Source organism: Balaenoptera physalus, assembly GCF_965194825.1.
Source record: "Balaenoptera physalus genome assembly, chromosome: 16".
Taxonomy (NCBI): Eukaryota; Metazoa; Chordata; class Mammalia; order Artiodactyla; family Balaenopteridae; genus Balaenoptera; species Balaenoptera physalus.
In genome coordinates, this window is record NC_138898.1 from 45,229,725 (window position 1) to 45,251,285 (window position 21,561).

Consider the following 21,561-nt stretch of genomic DNA (forward strand, 5'->3'; position numbering starts at 1 on the left):
GTAGTTGTGGCAAGCAGGGGCTACTCTTCATTGTGGTGCGCAGGCTTCTCATTGCGGTGGCTTCTCATGTTGCAGAGCACGGGCTCTAGGCACACGGACTTCAGTAGTTGTGGCACGTGGGCTCAGTAGTTGTGGCTCGCAGGCTCTAGAGCGCAGGCTCAGTAGTTGTGGCGCACGGGCTTAGTCGCTCCACAGCATGTGGGATCTTCCTGGACCAGGGATCGAACCCCTGTCCCCTGCATTGGCAGGCGGATTCTTAACCACTGAGCCACCAGGGAAGCCCCCCGGTTTTGTTTTGTGTTCTTTTTCTCTTCTTTTGATTTTCAGTGCTTTCCTCAATTACACGGTCATAAGCCTACCTGAGGTGGCTCGGATGGGGCTTGTGCACAGAGGCAGGGCGCCGGGTGGCCCTGCAGCCACGGGTTGTGAGAGCCGGGGCGAGCCCTGCCCCGTCCTCCAGGGCCGGGCGCGTTTCAGTTTCTCACCGCAGCCACCCTCCCAGCCTCCCCCGTCCAGGGGCTTCATCCCTCCTTCCCCGGCCCTGTCCACAGTGTCACTCTCTCCTGCTTTCTAATCTGTCTGCCGGTCCTTCCCACCGTCTCCCACCATGACTGGAAAAATGATTGGAGCTTTGATGCTCCAGGGATGAGAATGTCATCAGGGGGCCAAACGCCCCGGGGTTTTGAAGAACATCCTGCTTCCCCGTCATTCGGCTCCTTTCAGTAAAGGCCGTTACAGAACATATAACCAATGTTTTTTCACTTGTAGACTTTGGTATTCTGCTCCTATAAATAAATATGCACACACAGGAGGCACAGCCGGGTGTCCAGCACAGGGCACCGTTGGCCTTGTGCTCTGCGGGCCGCCTGGGCAGTGGGTGGGGACTGGCCGTGACCCCCAGTGCTTCCCGCTAAGAGGCCACGGCTCTGTGTTCTGTGGGTGGTGGGAAGCTGCCCCCTTCCTATCGTGATTTGCCACGTGGACACTCTTTTCTAGAGAAGCATTTCTCTGTTGGAGGGAGGTGGGGGTGACACATTTGGGGAACATTATGAAACAGCTGTGTGTTTTCTGGGCATCTCATTCCTCTGAGGAAAGTGCTGACCTGCTGAAATGATGAAGAAATGGGGCCACATCCAGGGGCGGGTGGGACTCCGGACACGGACCGGAGGGGGAACTCAGGAGGGGAAGGGCAGGAGCAAGGTCAAGCCATGGGGGGCAGACGTGGTGCTGGGTCATGACCTCCAGGTGAGCCGCGAGCGGGCCGGGCCCCGGGGAGGGCCCACGTGCGTCAGGCCCTTCCTCGTCTTCTGCAGCTGGTTTCCCAAATGTCCTGCAGCTGCCCACTCCCACCTCCCGTGGCTTTCCTCTTCCCGCACCTCCCCCCTCAGTAAAGGTGCGGAGCCTGTGTGCTGGCCCCTCCCCGCTGCGTGGGGCACTCAGAGCCTCCTGTTTCCTCCCTGCCAGGGCGTCCGCTCCCTGCTCTCCAGCACCCCCGAGAGTTCCTACACGGGAGAGATTACAGGGCCGGGCAGGGCCCGTGATAACCTCTGAGGGTCCCGGGGACATGGTCAGCCTGCCTTAAATGTCCGCTGTCACGTGGAACTCAGCAGCTTCCTCCCCAAACTCCTCCCTTGTTCCCAGTTTCTGTTGGTCACTGGCATCACTGGCCAGGTGAGACCCAGCCTCCTCCTCTGATGGTCCCAAGGTCAGGGGCTGCAGAGTTGGTGCGGAGGAGAGAAGGGAGGTGGTACTTGGCCTTAGGAAGCGTGACGCATCTGTGTGAAACGGTCCTCAGTTTTCCTGACCTGGCCTTACTTCCTTGGATCCTATCCCCCAACCTGCCCGTTCTGGTTGCTTCCTTCTGAACCTGTGTCCTCTCCTGGCCGTGGCCCACGTCGCCCTCCCCAGTCTCTCTCTGGCTGCCCAGATTCCCTACAGAGTCAGCACCATTTCTTCTCTGCCTGCGGGGTCCCCACTGCTCTGCAGACGTGGGCAGGTAAGGAGGGAAGAAAAGTGCAAGGGGTTCATTAGGGCTTATGGGATTCTCATGAATCCCAAACTAAAATGCACTCCTGCCTCTGTCCCAGACTTTAGACCCACGTGGAGTCTGAGGCTCCCCAGCTATGCTGAGGGCCTTGCCTACCGCATCCCGTCCGGGTGGCGGGGGGGTCCTGTAGTCAGGGGGGTGGGTGGGACGTGACCTTCTGGTCTCTAGAGCAGTATGTTGCTGGATTATTGGAGGCTTTTCTCCTTGTGTAAAAAGCTAGATTTTTGTATTAGTCTTTTATTGCATAACAGAAGCATATTTTGCTTGGAAACATTTAAACGGCACCTAGAGTTTAGGTTGGAAAGTCCCTGCCTCCCAGCCTGGCTGTCTCAGCCCCAGCCCCGCTGTCGACTGTTCCCTGTGTTCTTCCAGGCGTTTTCTGTGTGTGTCCCTGAGAGCCACGCTTTGCACCGGAACCTGCACCTTCGTAAAGGGCATCTTGGCAGCACGTGTGGGCCCAGAGGCTGTTTGAGAGAACACCTCCCATTTTCATTCCAGGTGCCCCCCGGGCCGTCCCCCCAAAGTACGTGAGCGGCTCTAAGTGGTATGGCCGTCGGAGCTGGCCCGAGCCCTGCGACGCTGCAGGTGGAGACCAGTGTTTACCGGAGCAGCCTGCCAGGCCCAGTGTGAGAAGCCAGCTCCGCCGCTCCGCGTCCCTGGAAAGTGTGGAGGTGAGTCGACCCCCCCTTTGCCCTCCTCCAAGTACGCACGCCCCCCCCATAGTCACTGCTCATGTGACACGATACGGGAAGATGGGAGGGGGCATCTGTCTCATCGCCAGAGCACTTTGGGGAGTGACATTTAGTTTTAAGGTGTCTCTGGGTCTCGCTGTCTGCAGGGAAACTCTGGCGTCCTCCTTCAGACACGGGGGCCATGGAGAATCCCCCGCTCACCACTACCCCCCTCCCCTGGCACTGCCAGAAGGAGAGGAAGGTTAATCAGCCGAGGACAGAGAAAGCAGCACTGGGCGTGACCGCCGCTCACCCTCCACAACCTGGCGGGCATGTCATGCCAGATGCCTCCGGGGACCCCAGGCTCCCTGAGCTGTCCACCGCAGGAGCCTCGAGGGCTTTGTGTCAGGAAGGACGTCCACGGGGCAGATCCACACCCCACAGGTTAATCGTGGCACGTTGGACCTGTTTTCGGGGTTCCAGAAGGTTCCTGGCTCCTCCCCATGATGTCCGCCTCTGTCTGATGAGGCTCTAGGGGGGCTTCCCTTTAATAAGACAGCTCTGGGGCCCCATATTAATTGTTTATATTTTCAACATTTGTTGAGGCCAATAGGAAAAGCAAATAAATATGTATTTAGATCCTGGAGTCGCTTCTCTCAGGGATGTGCTGCACTTGGGTGGCACCAATAAATCCTAGGCCTTTGCAGCTTTATTCTCTCTCTTAAATTTGGCCCCAGGGGTGGAAGGCTTCACGTGTCCACGCCATCTCTGTGGTGCCGTTCTGCTTCTTAAAACCATCTTTGATCCCCAGAACTAGGACCCAGGGGTGCTGCCTTTAGGGTTGTCAGCAGGTTGAATGCATTAGAAAAATGAGATATACCACCTGCCCCCAGAGCTCCAGCCTCAGTTCAGTGCCGGTTCTAAGTGCTGAGTCCTGGTCAAGCCAGCATTCCTTCCAAAATCAGAAGCAGACTTTGACTCTGTGGTCCGTGGACGCGGTCACAGAAGCATGAGGTTTTACTGGACTTCTCGGTGGCCCAGCCCCTTGGGCACTGAGGTCTCAGCAGATCACCTGCTGTCTCCGGAGCACCTGGGGGCCAGAGACCTGCTCTTCCTTGACTGTTGCCGACAGACATGGGTGATGAGGGGTGGGATGCAGAGGGTGCCGAGTGCAGGCCGCAGCGTGCGGTCCGAGGGAGGGAGCTGGTCTGCGCGGGGCCTCGTGGCTGACCACCAGGGCTGCCCTGTGGGCTGGGGCTCCCCTTCCTCAGGTGTCCCCCCCCAGCCCCACCAGACCGTTCTGCTTGTTCCCGGTGCTCTGTCCGCTGCCCTTTCCTCTGGGGACTCACATGTCCTTTTCTTTCTGTTTTTCCAGAGTCTCAAGTCCGATGAAGAAACCGAAAGTGCGAAGGACCCTCAGAATGAGTTGTTTGAAGCACAAGGTAAAGCCTGGCCTTGTGGTCGGTGCCACCTTTGGCCAGTGCTGGGCTGCCAGGCAGCGGGCCACCAGCCAAGGACAATTTCCTGGGAAGTGCCCGGTGTGGGTGGTGTCCCTGGGGGGCCCTTCTCCTGGGGGCAGGGTCCCAGCTCTGGGAGACCCCTGAGGTCAGACCCTCGGGCGGGGGGCCGCTGGCTAAGGGAGCAGCTTCACGGTCTGGGAGGACCAGCATGACCCCAGCCGGCAGGCGTGGGCCTGGGGACTCCTTCCTGAAGCTCCCGGCATGGGCCAGCAGCCTCCCCGCCACCTGGGGCCCTGTCTGCTCCGAGTCGAGGGTAAGATGTGGTTCTGGTCCTGGAGAGCCTGACGGAGCACCTGGAAGGCAGCCGCAGGCGTGCTTAGCAAATCTGGGTGCATCAGCACATGGGTCTGCAGGTGCCTTAAGGACGCCTCCCACGGGAGTGTGTCACAGGGCAGAACGTGCAGGAACATGGCTCGAGGGCGAGACCCGAGCTGACCTTGAGCTTCCCCTGAGTGAGAAGTCTGCACTGGCACTGAGCATTATCCAGACTGGGGTCCTCGGGGGCTGAGGCTCTTGGTGGCTCAGCATTGAGCTTGGTGACGTCAGGGGAATGACCGGAGTGCCTGTGCTACTGGACGAAGCAGATGGACGCTTCTGTGTCCGGAAGAGCAGCCAAATCATGTCCTAAATTCCCTGGACTCAGTGTAAATCTAGGGGACGAGAGGAAGGGCTCCTGGGGAGGTTATTCACCGAGTCATTTCGGACTCTGCCCAGAGACAGGTTGGAGTTCTTCTTTCCCCCCAGGTTAGAACTGACACTGGTGTGTGAACAGTCATGTCAGACCTCAGAGGACTTAAATAAGTCCTCTGGCAGCCATGAGAATACACCCCGGTGTGAGAATTGCTTTTCCGTTGTTACGTAGAACTTTCAGATGTTTTAAGCTGGAAGGGATCTCGGAGGTGGCCCTTTCCTTGTGTTTTCCTCAGCCCAACCCACAGCATCATTCGTGAGCGCACAGGCCCTAGCTTTCCTTGGCAAAGTGGCTTTCTGATTGTTAGTTGGGTTATCAAAGCAACGCCAAGGTGGCTCCTCTCCAGAAAACTCCAGACCACTGGCCGAGAGCCCAGGTCTGCTCAGGTGCAGGCAGCCCTCTTCCTGTGTTGGGCTGGGTGGTGTGGCCTGGGCGTGGAGGGAACTCTGCTTTGAAGCCTCGCTCATCCCAGGAGAGCTCCTCGTGGGCACCCCCAAGGTCTGTCCTCTTCCAGAGGGTGTTTCTCTGGCAAAGCTTCAGAAACCTCAGTCAGCCACCTGGCTAAAGTAGAAAAGTTATGAAACCTGGCCATCTGTCATCCAAACTCACCGAGGTGTCTTTGCATCTCAGAGACACCTGTGCCTCCTGCTGTGAGGTGGTGTGGAGAACACCGCCCACCTTGGGACGTTTTTTGTCAGAAAGAAAAAGAAAAAAGATAAAACTGAACCTGTAGGGGTAAGACGGGAATAAAGACACAGACCTACTAGAGAATGGACTTGAGGATATGGGGAGGGCGAAGGGTAAGCTGGGACGAAGTGAGAGAGTGGCATGGACATATATACACTACCAAACGTAAAATAGATGGCTAGTGGGAAGCAGCCGCATAGCACGGGGAGATCAGCTCGGTGCTTTGTGACCACCTAGAGGGGTGGGATAGGGAGGGTGGGAGGGAGGGAGACGCAAGAGGGAAGAGATATGGGAACATATGTATATGTATAACTGATTCACTTTGTTATAAAGCGGAAACTAACACACCATTGTAAAGCAATTATACTCCAATAAAGATGTTAAAAAAAAAAAAAAAGCTTATAGTCTAGCAAAGGCAATAAAACATGCTCACATATAACAAAAAAAAAACAAAACAAAAAACTGAGCCTGAATCCAAACTAGGCTTTGATGCTAACTTCCAGTTTATAGACGATGTTAGTGATGGAGGGATGTGAGGAAGGAGAGTGGGGCAGGCAGTGAGGTGCTCGTGATCCAAGGACTTGAGAGGAATAACCACATGCACAGGGAGGGTTCTGTGTTGATACTGATTCAAAGAAATCAACTGTCGGGAGACTCTTGAGAGAGAGCTGGGTAAATCATTGTTGGTTTGCAGGGTGATAGTGGCGTTAGGATCAGCAGTACACACGAAACACACAGGGGTGAGAACACAGCAGCTGGAATTTGCTTTCAAATACTTGGGCAAGAATAAACGGGGGTAGATGAAGCCGGGGTGGCCGGCTGCCCAAGGGACAGGACCACTGGCCTTTGCTGGACTGTGCTCTTTACTTTGGGTAGGTCTGAAGAGTTTCTAAAAATTAGTTTTTTAATCCTGGCCTTTTTATCGTAAGTACAAACCTTGCAGCTGTGCTGTCAGTGCTGTGGCTTCGCAGGTTCCCTTCAGAAAATGCTTTCTGGGACTTCCCTGGTGGTCCAGTGGGCAAGACTCCGTGGCCCCCATGCAGAGGGCCCGGGTTCGATCCCTGGTCAGGGAACTAGATCCTGCATGCTGCACCTAAGACCCAGAGCAACCTAAATAAATAAATATTCTTTTGAAAAAAGAAAATGCTTTCCCCACAGGCAGCAGATTCCTCCACTTGATTGTGAAAATTTGCACAGAACGAAAGTGGAAGAATTGTACCGTGAGCGCTGTGCACCCACCACCTAGATTCCTCCTTTGAAGCTTGTCTCTCACATGTGTCCATGTGCCCGTCCCTCTGCCCATTCATCAGTCCATCCGATTTCAGAGTAAATTACAGCCTTGGTATGTGTCCCCCGCTTCAGGCCAGCTGCCAGCCTGGGGTTCCGAGGTCTTCGGGAGCCTCCGGAAGCCCTGCAGCTCCTCCTTCGACACCCCCGAGAGCCGGGTCCGGGGCCTCTGGGAAGAGCTGGGTGTGGGCAGCAGCGGTCACCTCACCGAGCAGGAGCTGGCCCTGCTCTGCCAGAGCGTCGGGCTCCAGGGCCTGGAGAAGGAGGTGAGAGAGGGCGGGGTGGACCTCCCTGATGGGCTGGGTCTTTGTGGTGGTCATGGCTGGTGCTGGGCCTGGAAAACCCCTTCACCGTCAGACACTGATGCAGTTGTCACCTTCTGGTCTCACATCCTGTGCTGACTCCCAGGGCTTGTGTCGAAGGTCCGTCTCTGGCCGCCTTCATGCAGGATCCTCCTCTGCCGGGAGCACTCCTCCCCCACCCGTCCTCAGTGGCCCAGATCTGCCACCCAGCCCAAGTGTGGTGCCCGCAGCGTCTGGCTACGCTCCCAGCAGCTGTATTCACCCTTTTCCTCCTGCGGGGGCCAGGGGAAGAGGAGGGCAGTATGATGGGACAGGCCCCTCCTTACTGAAGTGCCCTCAGCCCCGCCCTTGCTGACCCTCAACTGCTGGGGACCTGGGCCATGTTCCATACGTACATGTCCCGCCATCCAGCAAGCTCCTGGCACGGCAGACACGGGATGGGTGTTTGTGGGTTTGGGGAAGCGCAGGTGGCCATTCACAGCAGGATGGAAACTGACCATGTGTGTGGATTTCACAAGCCAGAGCGGGGAGACCACTGTTTGGATAGGACAGCGAGCTGCCTGCTTGGGGAGGGTGGGGGCCAGGCCTGGGTGGGGTGGGCACGGCTGCAGTGGGAGAGCCTCTGAGCAGATGCTTGGGGGCTTTTATTTAGGAACTTGAAGACCTGTTCAACAAGCTGGACCAAGACGGCGACGGCAGAGTGAGTCTAGAGGAATTCCAGCTTGGCCTGTTCAATCATGGATCCCCTCAACTTCTGGAATCTTCCACACTTGTCAAACCGAGCGGGTCCTGGTCTCATCACCAGGTAAAATGGGACGATTAACTCTTGAACCCCAGAGCGACTGCCGTCACTCTCTGGCCTTCAGCATCTTCTGCAGGCCTGACCTCTCTGCCTGGTCCCCACGGAGGGTGCCCAGGAGTTGGTCGGGGTGTGTACACACATGTGTGCTGTGGGAGGCTGTGCAACCTTGGACTGATCTGGCATTGCTCCTGCCAAGCTGTGTGTCACTGGTGAGCTACTCACCTTCTCTGAGCCTCAGGTTCCTTGTCTGTAAAATGGACACACCTACCTCATAGGGGTCTTATGAGGATTCCCTGGCAGTTCCTTGTTATGCCTCAATGTGGGGTACACTGTGTTCCAACAAGAGCACCCCCTTTCCCTCCTCCCCGGAGGGCAGAGTCACTGACGGGTCCATGCCTTCCCCAGGATTAGCCTTAACAAGCGTTCCTGGAGCTGTGCTCTCCCCATCCTGTATTCCTGAATTTTATCCTGTACGAGGCCAGCTGGAGGAGAGCAGATTTTAGGTGGTTATTTAAATCGTGATGTTCGGTGCATTTGGTTTTTATCAATCCCAGGACAGTCAGGCTCCCTCTCCCACCACAGGGCACGGTTGTCCTGGGGAGTCTTGCTGAGGCTTCTTTGGCGACGTGGCTGATCCCGCAGTTTGTGGGCGGCGATGCAGGAACAGTGACCTTGTTCTCTGCTAGGCCAGGCGCGTCTGAGAGTCAGGTTTCTGCACCTGAAGCCACTGAGACAGGGAAGGAACCAGGAGCGATGAGGGATGGTGCCAGGCCACCTGAGGGCAGAGACCGCAGTGCAATCGTGCCCAGAGCCTGTGGGAGGGAGGGCCTCCTCCGAGGTACAGCGGCCCCCGTTCCTGCCCGGGAAGTGCTGACATGGCCATGGGGTTGCGTCCTGTGCATGTGGATGCCAGCGTGGCTGGAGTGGTGACGTGGGGCCTCGCACCTGGGCCCAGACAGAGATTCTGCTGCTCCATCAGGGGAACGGGTGGGCCTGGTGGCCTGGGGGGCCCCAGCTGCTGCTTCTTGTTCTGGCCCCGACAGCAGACGTGTGTCTAAAGGGCCCTGCCCTCTAAGGGGCAGGAAGCACAGCTGGATTCTTGCAGCACCTCGGCCTCACCGGTCAGCTTCCTGGCTGAGGGATTTTTTTGCCCTTGTCTTAAAACTCCCTGACCCTGAATCCTAAGGACACGCGTCCTCTGCTTGGGCCACCCCCGCCCTCCTTCTGAAGCCCGTCTTGGGTTTCTCTGCACAGACCAGGTTTCCCTCAGCAGGAAGCCATTAGTGGTTTGGGGAGAAATTACCTCGGGTCCTGGCAGGCTCTGGGCGTCCCCTGCATGGCCTGGCGTAGACAGCGCTAAGCCCCGGGCTCGAGTCAGATCCTGCGGGCGCCCCATTCCCTGGAGCAGGAATCAGTGCTGTCCTCAGGCCTCAGTGAGGCCACACAGGCGGGGAGGTCGGGGAGGGTGAATGAGAAGACCATGGGGACTCACAGAGCTTGTCCTGACGTGCAGGTCCCAGAGGAGGGTGGTGGCCAGACCACCACGTCATCCCTCGTGTCCGTGAGCTCGGGCCCGCGCCTCCTGTGCAGCGTGGACGACGGCACCGGCTTCGCCTTCCCGGAGCAGATCGTCACCCTGTGGGCCCAGGAGGGGGTGCACAACGGCAGGGAGGTCTTGCAGGTTTGGACCGGTCGCACACGGCTGCCCCAGCAGAGGCGTCTAGGTGGGCAGGGCCGTTGCCCACAGAGGAGGCTGGACGGAGTTCCCCCTGTCGCCCCCCGCAGACACAGGCCCTGTGTAGGGAAGGCCCATCGTAATACTTTTTTCTTTATTTTTTGATATTGAGACATAGGAAGTCTTAAAAACATAATAAGTAAAAAGCAGAGAAAACCACAGCCTGAAACAAATCCATTTGAAGGTAGGTTTCAGCATCTTAGACTCTCCCCCCCCAGTGCGTGTCAGCCACAGAGCTGATCTGCTGACCTGGAGGAGGGACGTCTTAGTGGACACCACTGTCACAGACGTCCGAGCGCTTCTCCTCGCCCCAGACGAGCTCTGTGGGGAGTTCTTCTCCCTGTACCCGCCCTCCTCCCTCCCGCCAGCGGTCGCGCACAAGGAGGCCTGTGCTCTCCCTGGTCAGTCAAGTCCCCTCTGTGGGGACACAGGGCAGCCCTGGGGCTTTGGAGGGAGTTCTACCCTGGGTGGCAAGTCAGGTGCACACAGGGCGGGCACAGCAAGGGAAGAGTGCTGAGGCAGGTGTGGCCAACTAGATGGGTTAGTTTCATTTCCGAATTTCACTTTCCGTTGTGCAAAAAAGCTTCAGCTCTACAGAAATCTATACAATAATAAAGCCTGCCCCCCTCTGCTCCTGGTCTCCAGGGATGGCGACAGGTAAAGGTCTGGTGGGCATTCTGCGAGCTCTTCCCTGGCACAGGAAAGAAATGCATATTTAGACATTCCCATTTAAAAAATTTCTTTTGCAAAATTGGTGTCATACCGTATACCTTGCTAATTTACATTACCCTTTCCCTATTGTGGGACACGTACGTTTTTTCCTGTTATGAATCTCGTCATGTGTAATGCACGTATACCCTCCTGCCCCTATGCTGGTATTTCTCGGTAGGGCAGATTCCTGAAGGTACGCATTTTACCTCTTGATAGCTTCTATTGTATTGCCTCCAAAAATGTCCTTATTGGCACAAAGCAATAGAACAGGAAGGAGCAAGAAACCAGCCTTTAAGACAATCTGCCCGACTCCTCAGGCCAGACTCTCCTGGACCTAAGCTTAGCCGTTGCTGAGTCCCGCTGCCCAGCAGCCCGGGCGGAGCCCGACGCAAGGCCATCTCTGGACAGCTGGCCCACAGGACTATTCTGACAACCAGAGGCTGAGCCCGGACCACTGAAATGGGCCCCTGGAGAGGCCAAGAGCAGAGGGGCTCATGGTTTTTTTTTGTTTGTTTTTGGCTGTGCCACACAGCACATAGGATCTTAGTTCCCCAACCAGAGATCGAACCCGTGCCCCCTGCAGTGGAAGCATGGAGCCCTTAACCACTGGACCGCCAGGGAAGTCCCAGAGGCTAATGGTTTTGAGATTCTCCCTAAGATGCTGCTCCTGATTCCCTGCACTTGGAGGTGGGCTGGCTGCCGTCAGGATCTGGCCAGTGACGAGTCTCATGCTTGCCCCAGACACTTCAGGACTTACTCTTTTTACTGCTCTCTTGCTGTCACAGCATGTTTCCATTCCTTTAGCAACTGATGATTTTCCAGTTTGCTCAGGGTTTGATTCCATTGAATTGAGAGGCAGCGATGTTACTGAACTCCCCTGAGCAGGACTCTCCACCTGGCCCCCCAGGCGTATCTGTCCCCCTGACACGGGGTGGCTCTCGGGCGAGCTGGCAGGCAGTCGGGGTGTCCTGGCACAGCAGGTCCATAACTGCTCACCTGTGACACTGGACGGGACCGCCAGCTGCCCTGAGCCCACCTGCAAGAGAGAGGTGTGTTCCCTGGGGGAGGAAGCCCGCTAGGCGAGCCCTGGCCTGGACGTGCTGGCCTCCCACACCCAGCTTCTCAGGACCTCACGCGAGTGTCTGTGGGACCACCGCCAGGGCTGCTCTGTGCGGATCCCTGACCTCCTCAGGAATCGGGAGCCGCGCAGCTGGGTGTTCCTAGCCTGGGGTCTCCAGGAGCCTGCCCTGCGGTCTTCCCGAGGCCCAGCAGGATGGGGAGTGGACCTCGTTGGAGGCTGGAGGCCTCCCCTCCCTGCCACGTGGGCTCCTCCCCAGGGCAGCCTGAGCTTCCTCCCAGCATGGCTCTGGCTTCCCCAGAGCCCCATCCAGGAGAGCGGAGAGGGGCCTCGGCCTCCCACGCCCTGGCCTGGGAAGCCACACACTGCTACCCTGGCACCATCCTGGGGGTTACGTAGGTCCGTCCCGGTCAGCACAGCAGGAGTACATGGGCATGGACGCCAGGAGGCAGGCGCCCACGTTGTGCCACGTGGTTTTTCTAATTGGGAAGCTGCTGCTGGGACCACTTTCTGTCCTCTGCCCCCACCCGTGATTTCGTTGCTGAGAAGTGTGCGCTTGTGTCAGGACTTCAGCTTCCCAGTTGCTGCACACGCTTCAGCTGAGTGTCATTTCTCTCCAGAAGCACTCGCGGCCGTGGGGAAGGACGGAGATTCAAGTCTCCATCTCATAAGTTAAAGGAAGGGCCTCCCCGTGGGCCCTGCCACGTGCCTGCCCCTCCCGTGTGTCTGGGCCTTGTAGCCAAGTGCACCCATCGCTGAAAGAGCAGACGTGGCAAAACTGTTCTTACTGGGCAGCCAGCAGGATGGACGGGCATTCCTGTCCTACTCTCTCTTTCTCTTATTATGGTAAAATACGTAAAACAAAATTTTTCCATTCTTTTAACTGTACTTTTCCGAATCCCGAGAGAGTGAATGAGTGTGACTCTCTGGAATGCTGGGCTGTGGCTCGTCTCTCTCTGATAGATCGTGTGTCCACCAACAGAACCCCCATCTGTTCCTGTATCTGTTTGTATAGTTCAGAGACATATTAGTCAGGATTCTTTGAGTCTGAAATGGCAAAAACCCAAGTCAAACTAGCTTGGGCAGGAGGAGGACGTTAGGGACCTTCGTGGTCAGTCGGAGAAGGACGTTAGGCTCGGGGGTCCCAGCTCCGGGTGTTCTCAGGACTCTGCTGGCCTCTTGGGGGCCTTGGCCTCAGGTCCAGTCCCCTTGTGCAGCTCCCCAGGGCCCACGCGGTTTATACAACACCTGATTTCACAGGGAAAAAGCCCTTCTCTGGCCTCCCTATCAAACCGCAGAGTCCTCTGCTTGGGACATGCCCCCTTCTGTGTCTGTCATTTTGTCCAGGGAGGGGACTCTGTCCAGCCTGGGTCATGCCCACCCTCGAGGCAGGGACAGTAGAGGGGAGAGCTCTGTATTGACAGGGAGAAGGAGGACCCCAGCATTGACAGGGACAGGGGGGACCCTAGGGTTGACAGGGATGGGAGGACCATAGTGGGGATGGGGGGACCCTGGGGTTGACAGGGTTGGGGGGACCGTAGTGGGGATGGGGGGGACACTGGGGTTGACAGGGATGGGGGGACCATAGTGATGATGGGGGGGACACTGGGGTTGACAGGGTTAGGGGGACCGTAGTGGGGATGGGGGGGACACTGGGGTTGACAGGGTTGGGGGGACCATAGTGGGGATGGGGGGACACTGGGGTTGACAGGGTTAGGGGGACCGTAGTGGGGATGGGGGGACACTGGGGTTGACAGGGTTAGGGGGACCGTAGTGGGGATGCGGGGGACACTGGGGTTGACAGGGATGGGGGGACCGTAGTGGGGATGGGGGGACACTGGGGTTGATAGGGTTGGGGGGGCCGTAGTGGGGATGGGGGGACACTGGGGTTGACAGGGTTGGGGGGACCGTAGTGGGGCTGGGGGGACACGGGGGTTGACAGGGATGGGGAGACCATAGTGTGGATGGGGATGACACTGGGGTTGACAGGGATGGGGGCACCATCAGCGGGGATGGGGCAGGGGAAGGGCTCCACCCAAGAGGCAGAGACTTTGCAGAGAGAAAAGGAAGGTGCAGGGACAGCGTGGTCTGGGCCTGACTGTCCTGAGGGAGCCAGGAAGTGTCTGGAGACCCACTCATCCTGCCTGCCTGATGGGCCTTGCTATTTTCAGAGCCTCGACTTCAGTGTGGATGAGAAGGTGAACCTTTTGGAGCTGGCCTGGGCCCTTGAGAACGAGCTCATGATGGTGGGCGGCGCCACTCAGCAGGCAGCCTTGGCCTGCTACCGCCAGGAGCTGAGCTTCCGCCAGTAAGAGCCCTGATGGGGAGGGTGTGTGGGTGCCGCTGGCTGGACCGGCCTCCTTGCCCCCGGGTTCAGGCATCCAGCAGGAGGAGAAAGAACGATGCTTCCAACACAGTCACAAAGCACAGCACGGCAGTTGGGCCAAGAACACAATCCATTTTAATTGGGTTTGGCTCTGGTTGAGCTGGCTTTTCAGGCCGTCCGTCTGCTGAGCAGGTTGGCACAAAGATTGTTTTTCGTGTTTTTATTGATTTTCTGAAGCTACAGAAAAGGCTGGCAGAAATCCCAATCTCCATCCTCAAGACTTTGCATCTCATTAGGGACCAACAGAAGAGCCTCCTGTCAGGCAGTTCGGCAAAGGGGACCAGAGAAAGACTGTGCTTTGGGACAGGGATGCTTCTTCAGTGGGAGAAACAGACACCAGAATAGCTGGTGCCAGACATGGTTTGCACAGAGCCTTGGGCGGGACCCAGGGTGACCAGACAGGGACAGGGCCACATACAGGAATCTCCTCTGTTCTGGGCAACTCCCTGCACAGTCACTCTGATGCCAGGCTGCAGGTGGCAGGGCTGTGGCCAGGCACGATAATGGGTGGCCAGCCTTGTCCCCTTCATGCATCCAGTCCCAGGTTAGGTGCTAGGGATCCCTGGGGCCCGAGGCCCAGCTGCAGGCAAGAGGGAGCGTAGATAAATTCCTGCCTGTCCTGAGGCCATCTGGAGGGGTGGCACGCTGCACGTTCTAGGCTCAGACCTCCTGGTTCGGAAACCTGCTAGAAACCCCTTTGCCAGGCAGTTGGCCTGTCACTGTATGCGCTTCTGTAAACCGGGCACAGTAACTGCAGAAACGGCCCTGGGAGGAGGTGGGTCAGAGCCCAGCGCTGGCCGCTGCTCAGCACCGTTAGGCCAGCCGTGTTTGTTCCTGCAGACGGGCTGGCTGGGCCCAGAGCGGTGTCTCCTTTGACCCTGCCTCTTTCGCGCAGGGGGCAGGTAGAGCAGATGACCAGGGAGCGAGACAAGGCGAGGCAGGACCTGGAGAAGGCGGAGCAGAGGCACCTGGAGTTTGTGAAGGAGACGGATGACCTCCACTCTGCCCTGGAGCAGCTCGCAGAGGAGAAGGTCAGGTAGGTCCCGCCGGGGTCCCCGGCCGAGGGTGGGCAGTGGACGCGGGCGGCCGCCAGCTGAGGCCCTGCTGTCTCACCTGAGCCCCGCACTCTGCTGACGTCCTTCCTTGAGGGAAGACGGTGCATTTTAAGAAGCAGTCTTGCCCTTCGCTTGGGAGCGTGGCGTCTGGCCGAGTGCCTGTGACGAGCGTCTGCAGGGACAAGTGCTCTGCTGGCCTCACTCTCTGCTCCATCTGTCGGGGTCTGTCCCACTCAAGCTGAGTGTTCTGTCCGTGCCTGTGATCAGCGAGACGGGTGGACATTTTGAGAGGACCAGGGAATGGCTTTGCAGCCTGTTGGCTTCGCAGGAGGGAGCCCGGAGCCCAAAACCGCACACCGGGCATCGCCCATGGGGTGGCCTGAGCGGACTCCTGGTGAGCTGGCCGGGCTGGTGGTGGACAAACCAGAGGAAAGAATTTCTGACCTTTTTGAAAGGCTTTCCCCCTCTCCTGATGCGCCACCCGCCTCCCGGTGGCTCTTTACCGCGGCTGCGCTCTGCCGCATCCCTGACGTGGGCGGACGTGGGACTGTGTCCTGAGGCGAGGCCTGGGGACATGGGGTCCTTGGGGCTCCCTGCTCTGGAGTAGCCTGACCCACACACGTCCTTCCTCTGTGGCCTGTACTGCCCCCCTCCCCAGCGCCCACAAGCTTAAGTGTGGACGATTTAAGACGATCGGTCAGGTAGCTGAGAACTGGTTTGCGTTGGTCTCGGCCCAGTCGGCCTGACTCTCCCAACCGCCCAGAAAGGACTCAGGGAAGTTCTCGAAGGCCGTATCTCGGTCCAAGAATCTGGTGGGGGAACACACGAAACCTCGAGGGCCACGTGAGTGTTTGGATTTTGCCCAGTGAGCAATGGGGCATCATTGGTACGGTTTTAGAAATAGTTTTTGTGGTTGTGTTAGGTTGTTTTTATTACAAAAGTAATAAATGATACATGTTCATTGTAGAAAACTTAAAAAATACAAGTAGGGACTTCCCCAGTGGTCCAGGGGTTAAGAATCCACCTTCCAATGCAGGGGATGCAGGTTCGGTCCCCAGTCGGGGAACTAAGATCCCACATGCCGCAGGGCAACTAAGCCCTCGTGCCGCAACAAAGAGCCCGCACACCACGACTAAGACCCGATGCAACCATAAATAAATAAATAAATAATAAAAAAGAAAGAAAATACAAGTAAAAGGAAAAATAAGAGCAAAAGTCTCACGTCCACAGAGGTTATCGCTCCTAACATTTTTTGTGAGTCCCTCGCTTTTCCGTGCACGTGATTACTTACAAAATTGTGTTGTGTTGCATATACTTGCTGATGGCCACAGAGCACCTGTGATGTGGGTCTGTTCTGCCGTATTTTACTGCACCTTTCCCCTTTAAAGAGTGGAGTGATATGATCAAATTTGTATTTGTAAAATTAGCCCCAGGATTTGTGGGCTATTAGATTAATCACACTCGTCAAACCTTTTCCCTAAGTGATGGCTGCCCTCCTTCCCCTCGAAGCTCTGGGGTGAGACTGAGGGAGGCCGAGCCCAGTGTTTCTCATGCTCGATTGTTGACGTGGCCAAGCTCTGCCGAAGAGTTTCATTCATCTTCAATCTAGATAGACTGGGTCTGAGAATCCTGTTAAGCAACTGTTTTAGTGATAAAGCTAAGATCTAGCACTGTTTTCCCTGCTGATAGAAATGGTTATTGCGAGGACTTCCCTGGCAGTCCAGTGGTTAAGACTCCGTGCTTCCACTGCAGGGGGCACAGGTTCAATCCCTGGTTGGGGAGCTAAAGTCCTGCATGCTGCAAGGTGCAGCCAAAAAAAAACACAAAGAAATGGTTATTGCAAAAGATCACTGCAGAGTCTGAGGGGAAGGGCCTCCGCACCTTTCTCTGGCTGCTTTGGGATGCGCCACGTACTGGTTTTCTGATGCCTGTGTCCTCGTGACAGAGGCTGGCTTCTGTGCGCGTTTGGTCACCGAAGGCTTTGGTGCTGCCTTTATTTATTGAGTCATTTTTTGATGATGTGGAGGAGGTTGAATGGCCGAGGAGCATCAGAGACCTACCCAGAGGTCACCCGCTAGCTCACCCCAGAGGCCAAGGGACCCGCTGGCTCACCTTGTCTGTGTGGGGTCACCTCCACCAGCCCCGAGGAGGGATTTAAGGAGGCCCCGCCGCACAGCATCTGCAGCTCTCTCATGTGCCAGGGGGGACACACGAGTCCCAGACGCGGAGGCCGAGTGCTCCAGCGAGAGACCCCGGGGAGGGAGGGGCCCAGGTGGCGCCCCTCAGGAGCCCGACGAGCCATGTGCCATGTGCCTTGCAGACGCCTGGAGCAGGGGTACAGGGGGAGGCTGAGTCTCCTGCGGTCCGAGGTGGAGGTGGAGCGCGAGCTGTTCTGGGAGCAGGCCCGGCGGCAGAGGGCTGGGCTGGAGGAGGACCTGCAGCGCCTTCGGGCCGAGGAGGCCAGCCTCCGCCAGAAGCTGACCCTGGCCCTGAAGGTAGGCGTGTTCGGGGGGCGGGGGTGGGGGCGCCTCCCCAGGGCCTCCTGCCCGGAAAGACGGAGGCGAGGTTGCCTAAGGGTCCATCCTCCACACCCACACCTTCCTGGTCCAGGATTAAACCCTCCCTGTGGTGCTGGGGGTTTCACACTAAAGAACATTTCCTGCAGCCATGGAAAGAGCCCATTTCTCAGGCAAAGCAGAAAGGGTCCTGGCTTTTCTGGGAGACACATGGTCCCTCATCTCCAGCCGTGTGGGCAGCAGGACAGGGGACCCGAGGGCCTCTGGGTCAGCGGCTGCAGCCACCTCTGCTGCACCCCTGGGACCAGAGCACCAGTGGGGTCAGCAAAAGACAAAAGCATCAGCCTGCGCCCCCAGCCCTGGGGCAGACGCAGTCTTCTGGGCTGTGGAGAGCGTCCCACGACCGGCACCCACCCTGCCTTTGCTTCCAGTGAGGTGTCCCTGGCCCCTCTTCCTCCTCCTTCCCTAACTTGGGGCTGCGGGTTCTGTCCACACCTGCCCTGCCTCCCTCGCCTCCGTCCCCCTGGAGGAGAGGCTGGGCATGCCTTCTTGTTGGTTCTCGTGTCTGAGGACACTGCCTTCCTCCTGGTGGACACCTGGGCCATCGTGGTACAGCTTTCAATTTGGTTTTTAGAAGACGGCTCGGGAAGGGTTGCCCGAGAGCTTGGGTGGGTGGGAGAAGTTGAGGCGGTGGGAAAGGGGGAGTATCCCCAAGGGCTCCGTGGGGTCCACCTTCCCTGCTCATGAGCCCTGCCTCTCGCTCGGAGGGGGCAGCCCTTCCACACAGCTCCCTCCTCCGCCCCCAAAGCCGGCCAACCGCTGGCCTGTGTCTTGTAGGAAAACAGTCGACTGCAGAAGGAGATGATTGAAGTCGTGGAGAAGCTCGCAGAGTCGGAGAAGCTGGTCCTGAAGCTGCAGAATGATCTGGAGTTTGTGTTGAAGGACAAGGTGGGTCCTCTTGCTGATTCTGAGTCTCCAGAGAGGCGCCCGTGGGCGCTGGGTAAAGGGCGTCAGGGTCTTGACGAAGAATACACAGGCGATGGAATTTAGGTTTTTTCTACTAAAATTCTATAATGGAGAGAAAATTATCACGGCTACTTTCCCTGTGTTTTCCTCCCCTTCATGCAGTGCAGGGGTGCTGGTGACGCCCGGGTGATGCCCTGCACGTTGGCCTTTTAGTGACAAAGCCTGGAGCAGTCAGCACCCTCTGCACAGACCCCAGTGACAGGGTCTTGGTGGTGGGGGGCACGGAGGAGAGGTTAGAGGCCCCCCAGCTGGCCCTTACCATCACCTTCAGAGGAGGAGGGGAGGGGAGGTGCAGGTCCAGGCAGGGGGCCTCCCAGGTGGCCAAGGCAGGAAGGCAGCCCAGGCTCCAGGTGGGAGCATGGCCGCCTTCCATAAATTCCAAACATCCTTCTGCCCTGAGACCTTTTAGACAAGGGGAGGGGAGGAAGAGGAGGGATGGGCGGCTGTACCTGCAGATGCTAATAAGCCTGGTGGGGACAGCGTCTGGGGGTGACAACACACCCTCTACCTGGCCTGAGGTCCCGGCGCTCATTCTCCTGCCTGCATCTGGCTTTCAGCTGGAGCCACAGAGCACGGAGCTCCTGGCCCAGGAGGAGCGGTTCTCAGAGGTCCTGAAGGAGTACCAGCTCAAGTGCCGGGTATGTGCCCCCCTACCCCCGGGGTCGTCAGGGTCTGTCCGCTCAGACCCGGGTGGTCCCTCCCACCCCCTGGCCTCCACGTGGAGGGTGGTCCAGCCCGGGTCCACAGGAGCATCCCCATACGAGCAGAGCAGGCAGAGCCTCTGATCTCGGCCTGCCTTCTGCCCACAGGGTCCTCCGAGCCTCGTGTTCTGAAAGGAGACGGGTGGGACTTGCCTGCTCAGCGCGTGTGCCCAGCCCCACACGGGCTGCCCAGATGGCGAGACGGCCCCTGTTCTAAGGCCCCCTCTGTGTGTCCGGGCACCATGCAGGGCTTCATCTTGTCTCCTGTGGTTGAGTGTTTGCGTTTCCTGGGCCAAATCTACCAATGTGAGCCCACTCGGCTGGCGCTGCCGCTGTGCAGAAGAGGGCGTAGGTGGTGAACAATGTCAGTGCTGGGGAAACAGATCGTAACCCATTACTCTCTCGAGATTACCGAGGACCCCAGCAGATAGAACATTATTGTTTGGAGTTAGGGGTCTAGTATCCATTTGCCTCTTAATGATTTCCCTCCCAATTAATGTTAAGAACTGTCTTTCTGCACACGATGCTTTGGCCACACCAGAGGATAAAGGTGAGCCTGTGCTGGTCTGCAGTGTGACGTGACCCTTACCTCCTGCCCTCCACACCCTGAATCCCGGGTGCGCCTGCGTGTGGTCAGCTCTTACCCTCCTTGGGTGCCCGAGTGGTGTGTGTGGTTTGTGGTTAGGGGATGTGGTGCAGCTGGAATGTGCCACTTGACTTTCTGAAAGGAACTCTCTTTCCTGCTGTGTTTTCCCTCTCACTTTGAGTACCTGTAACTAACCATCAATTAATACATTGCTTTAGTGCACCTGAATTTTTTCAAACCAATGTAACCGGCTTCATTTTTTCACATGACTCTGTCACTTAACTGCTGCTGCGGATTTCACCTTTGGTTCTCAAAATTTTACTTTTTCAAATATCAGCAGAAATATTTTACATTTTAGTGCTAAGCTACTTATTTAGAGATTTGCCCTCTCTATTATTTGGGATATTTTTGGCTGTTTCAAACTAACATTTAAAGCATTAAAAAAGCGTTTTATTTGAAAGTAATTTCTAATACGTGAAGTTACAAAAGTGAAACTAGTCTGGGGAACACCTGGATGTCTCTGCCCCAGTTTCACCTGCTGTGTACGTCTCACCGTGTGCACGTGGACGCGAACGTGTACATCGGAGGAGAGTCGGGCGATCACGACCCTCCACCCTGAACCGGTCCACGCGCTTCCTGAGAGCAGGCTGACCCTTCAACCTCGCGGTGCTGTTCAGGTGCCCGGCGTTGATGTTACATGTTCAGGAATTTTGCTGGCTTCTTGTTAATAAATCTTTGATGGGGGAGTTATTTACACCAAGAAACGTGCAGAAGCTACAAAGCTGGGCTTTTCTTCCTAGAGAGCCAGCTTCCCAACACCTCCTAGGTAGCTGTGGATACTTAGTAACTTCACAATTTCCACCAACACAGTCCTTTAACCTGCTTGTTGTGTTTCAGTTTTATTAGTCAACCTAACAATGTTTTTTGTTTTTTGTTTTTTTTTTTCTCGCTGTGCCTCTTGGCTTGTGGGATCTTAGTTCCCCGGCCAGGGATCAAACCTGGGTCCCCGGCAGTGGAAGCTCGGAGACCTAACCGCTGGACCGCCAGGGAATTCCCCTAACAATGTTCTTTAGAGCATCTTCCTCCAGTGCAGGACCCAGTCTAGGGCCAGGTGTTGCCTTTAGCTGTCATGTCGGTGTGATGTCCTCTAATCTGGAACATTCTTAGTCCATTCAGGTGGCTGTAACAAAGATACCATAGACTGGGGAGCTTATAAGCCACGGAGATTTAGTTCCTTTGTTCTGGAGGCTGGTAGGTCTGAGACCAAGGTGCTGACAGCTTCGGTGTCTGGTAAGGGCTCTGTTCTGGGTTGCAGGTGGCCGGCTGTCTTCTCACTGTGTCCTTCTGTGAAGGGGCGAGGGAGTTCTCTGGGGGCTGTTTTATTAGAGCACAGACCCCGTGCTGGGGCTCCATCCTCCTGACCTGATCTCCTCCCAAAAGCCTCACCTCCAAATACCATCACACTGGGGATCAGGATTTAACATATGAATCTGGGGAGACACATTATCTGTAGCACATTCCCACAGCCTTTCTTTGTCCCTCACGTGGATATTTTTGAAGAATACAGTCTCTCCTTCCTTTTCAATAGAAACGTTCTCATGTTGTGTTTTCCTGATACTTCCTTGGGATTAAGTTGAGGTTATGCCTTCTCAGCTGCACAGTGTAGGTGATGTTAATTTTGATCACCTGGTCACAGTGTGGGGTGACACTTTAAGACCATGCAAATGTCCTGCTCTTCATCAGAAGTTTCACTGGATTCA

At 56.7% G+C, this 21,561-nt stretch overlaps 1 protein-coding gene across 3 annotated transcripts in view; it reads left to right on the forward strand.

The window, feature by feature from the left end:
* NINL (ninein like) overlaps positions 1-21,561 on the forward strand; it is a 110,002-nt gene that overhangs the window by 59,252 nt on the left and 29,189 nt on the right. For 2 of the 3 annotated variants that reach the window (XM_082428589.1, XM_082428591.1), the window contains 10 exons: positions 2,546-2,718; positions 4,094-4,160; positions 6,979-7,169; positions 7,858-8,010; positions 9,521-9,688; positions 13,703-13,839; positions 14,813-14,953; positions 17,293-17,467; positions 18,326-18,436; positions 19,072-19,152. In XM_082428589.1, the coding sequence (XP_082284715.1) occupies positions 2,546-2,718; positions 4,094-4,160; positions 6,979-7,169; positions 7,858-8,010; positions 9,521-9,688; positions 13,703-13,839; positions 14,813-14,953; positions 17,293-17,467; positions 18,326-18,436; positions 19,072-19,152 (1,397 nt within the window). The remainder of the gene's footprint in view (positions 1-2,545; positions 2,719-4,093; positions 4,161-6,978; positions 7,170-7,857; positions 8,011-9,520; positions 9,689-13,702; positions 13,840-14,812; positions 14,954-17,292; positions 17,468-18,325; positions 18,437-19,071; positions 19,153-21,561) is intronic. The other variant, XM_082428590.1, reaches the window with a different exon arrangement.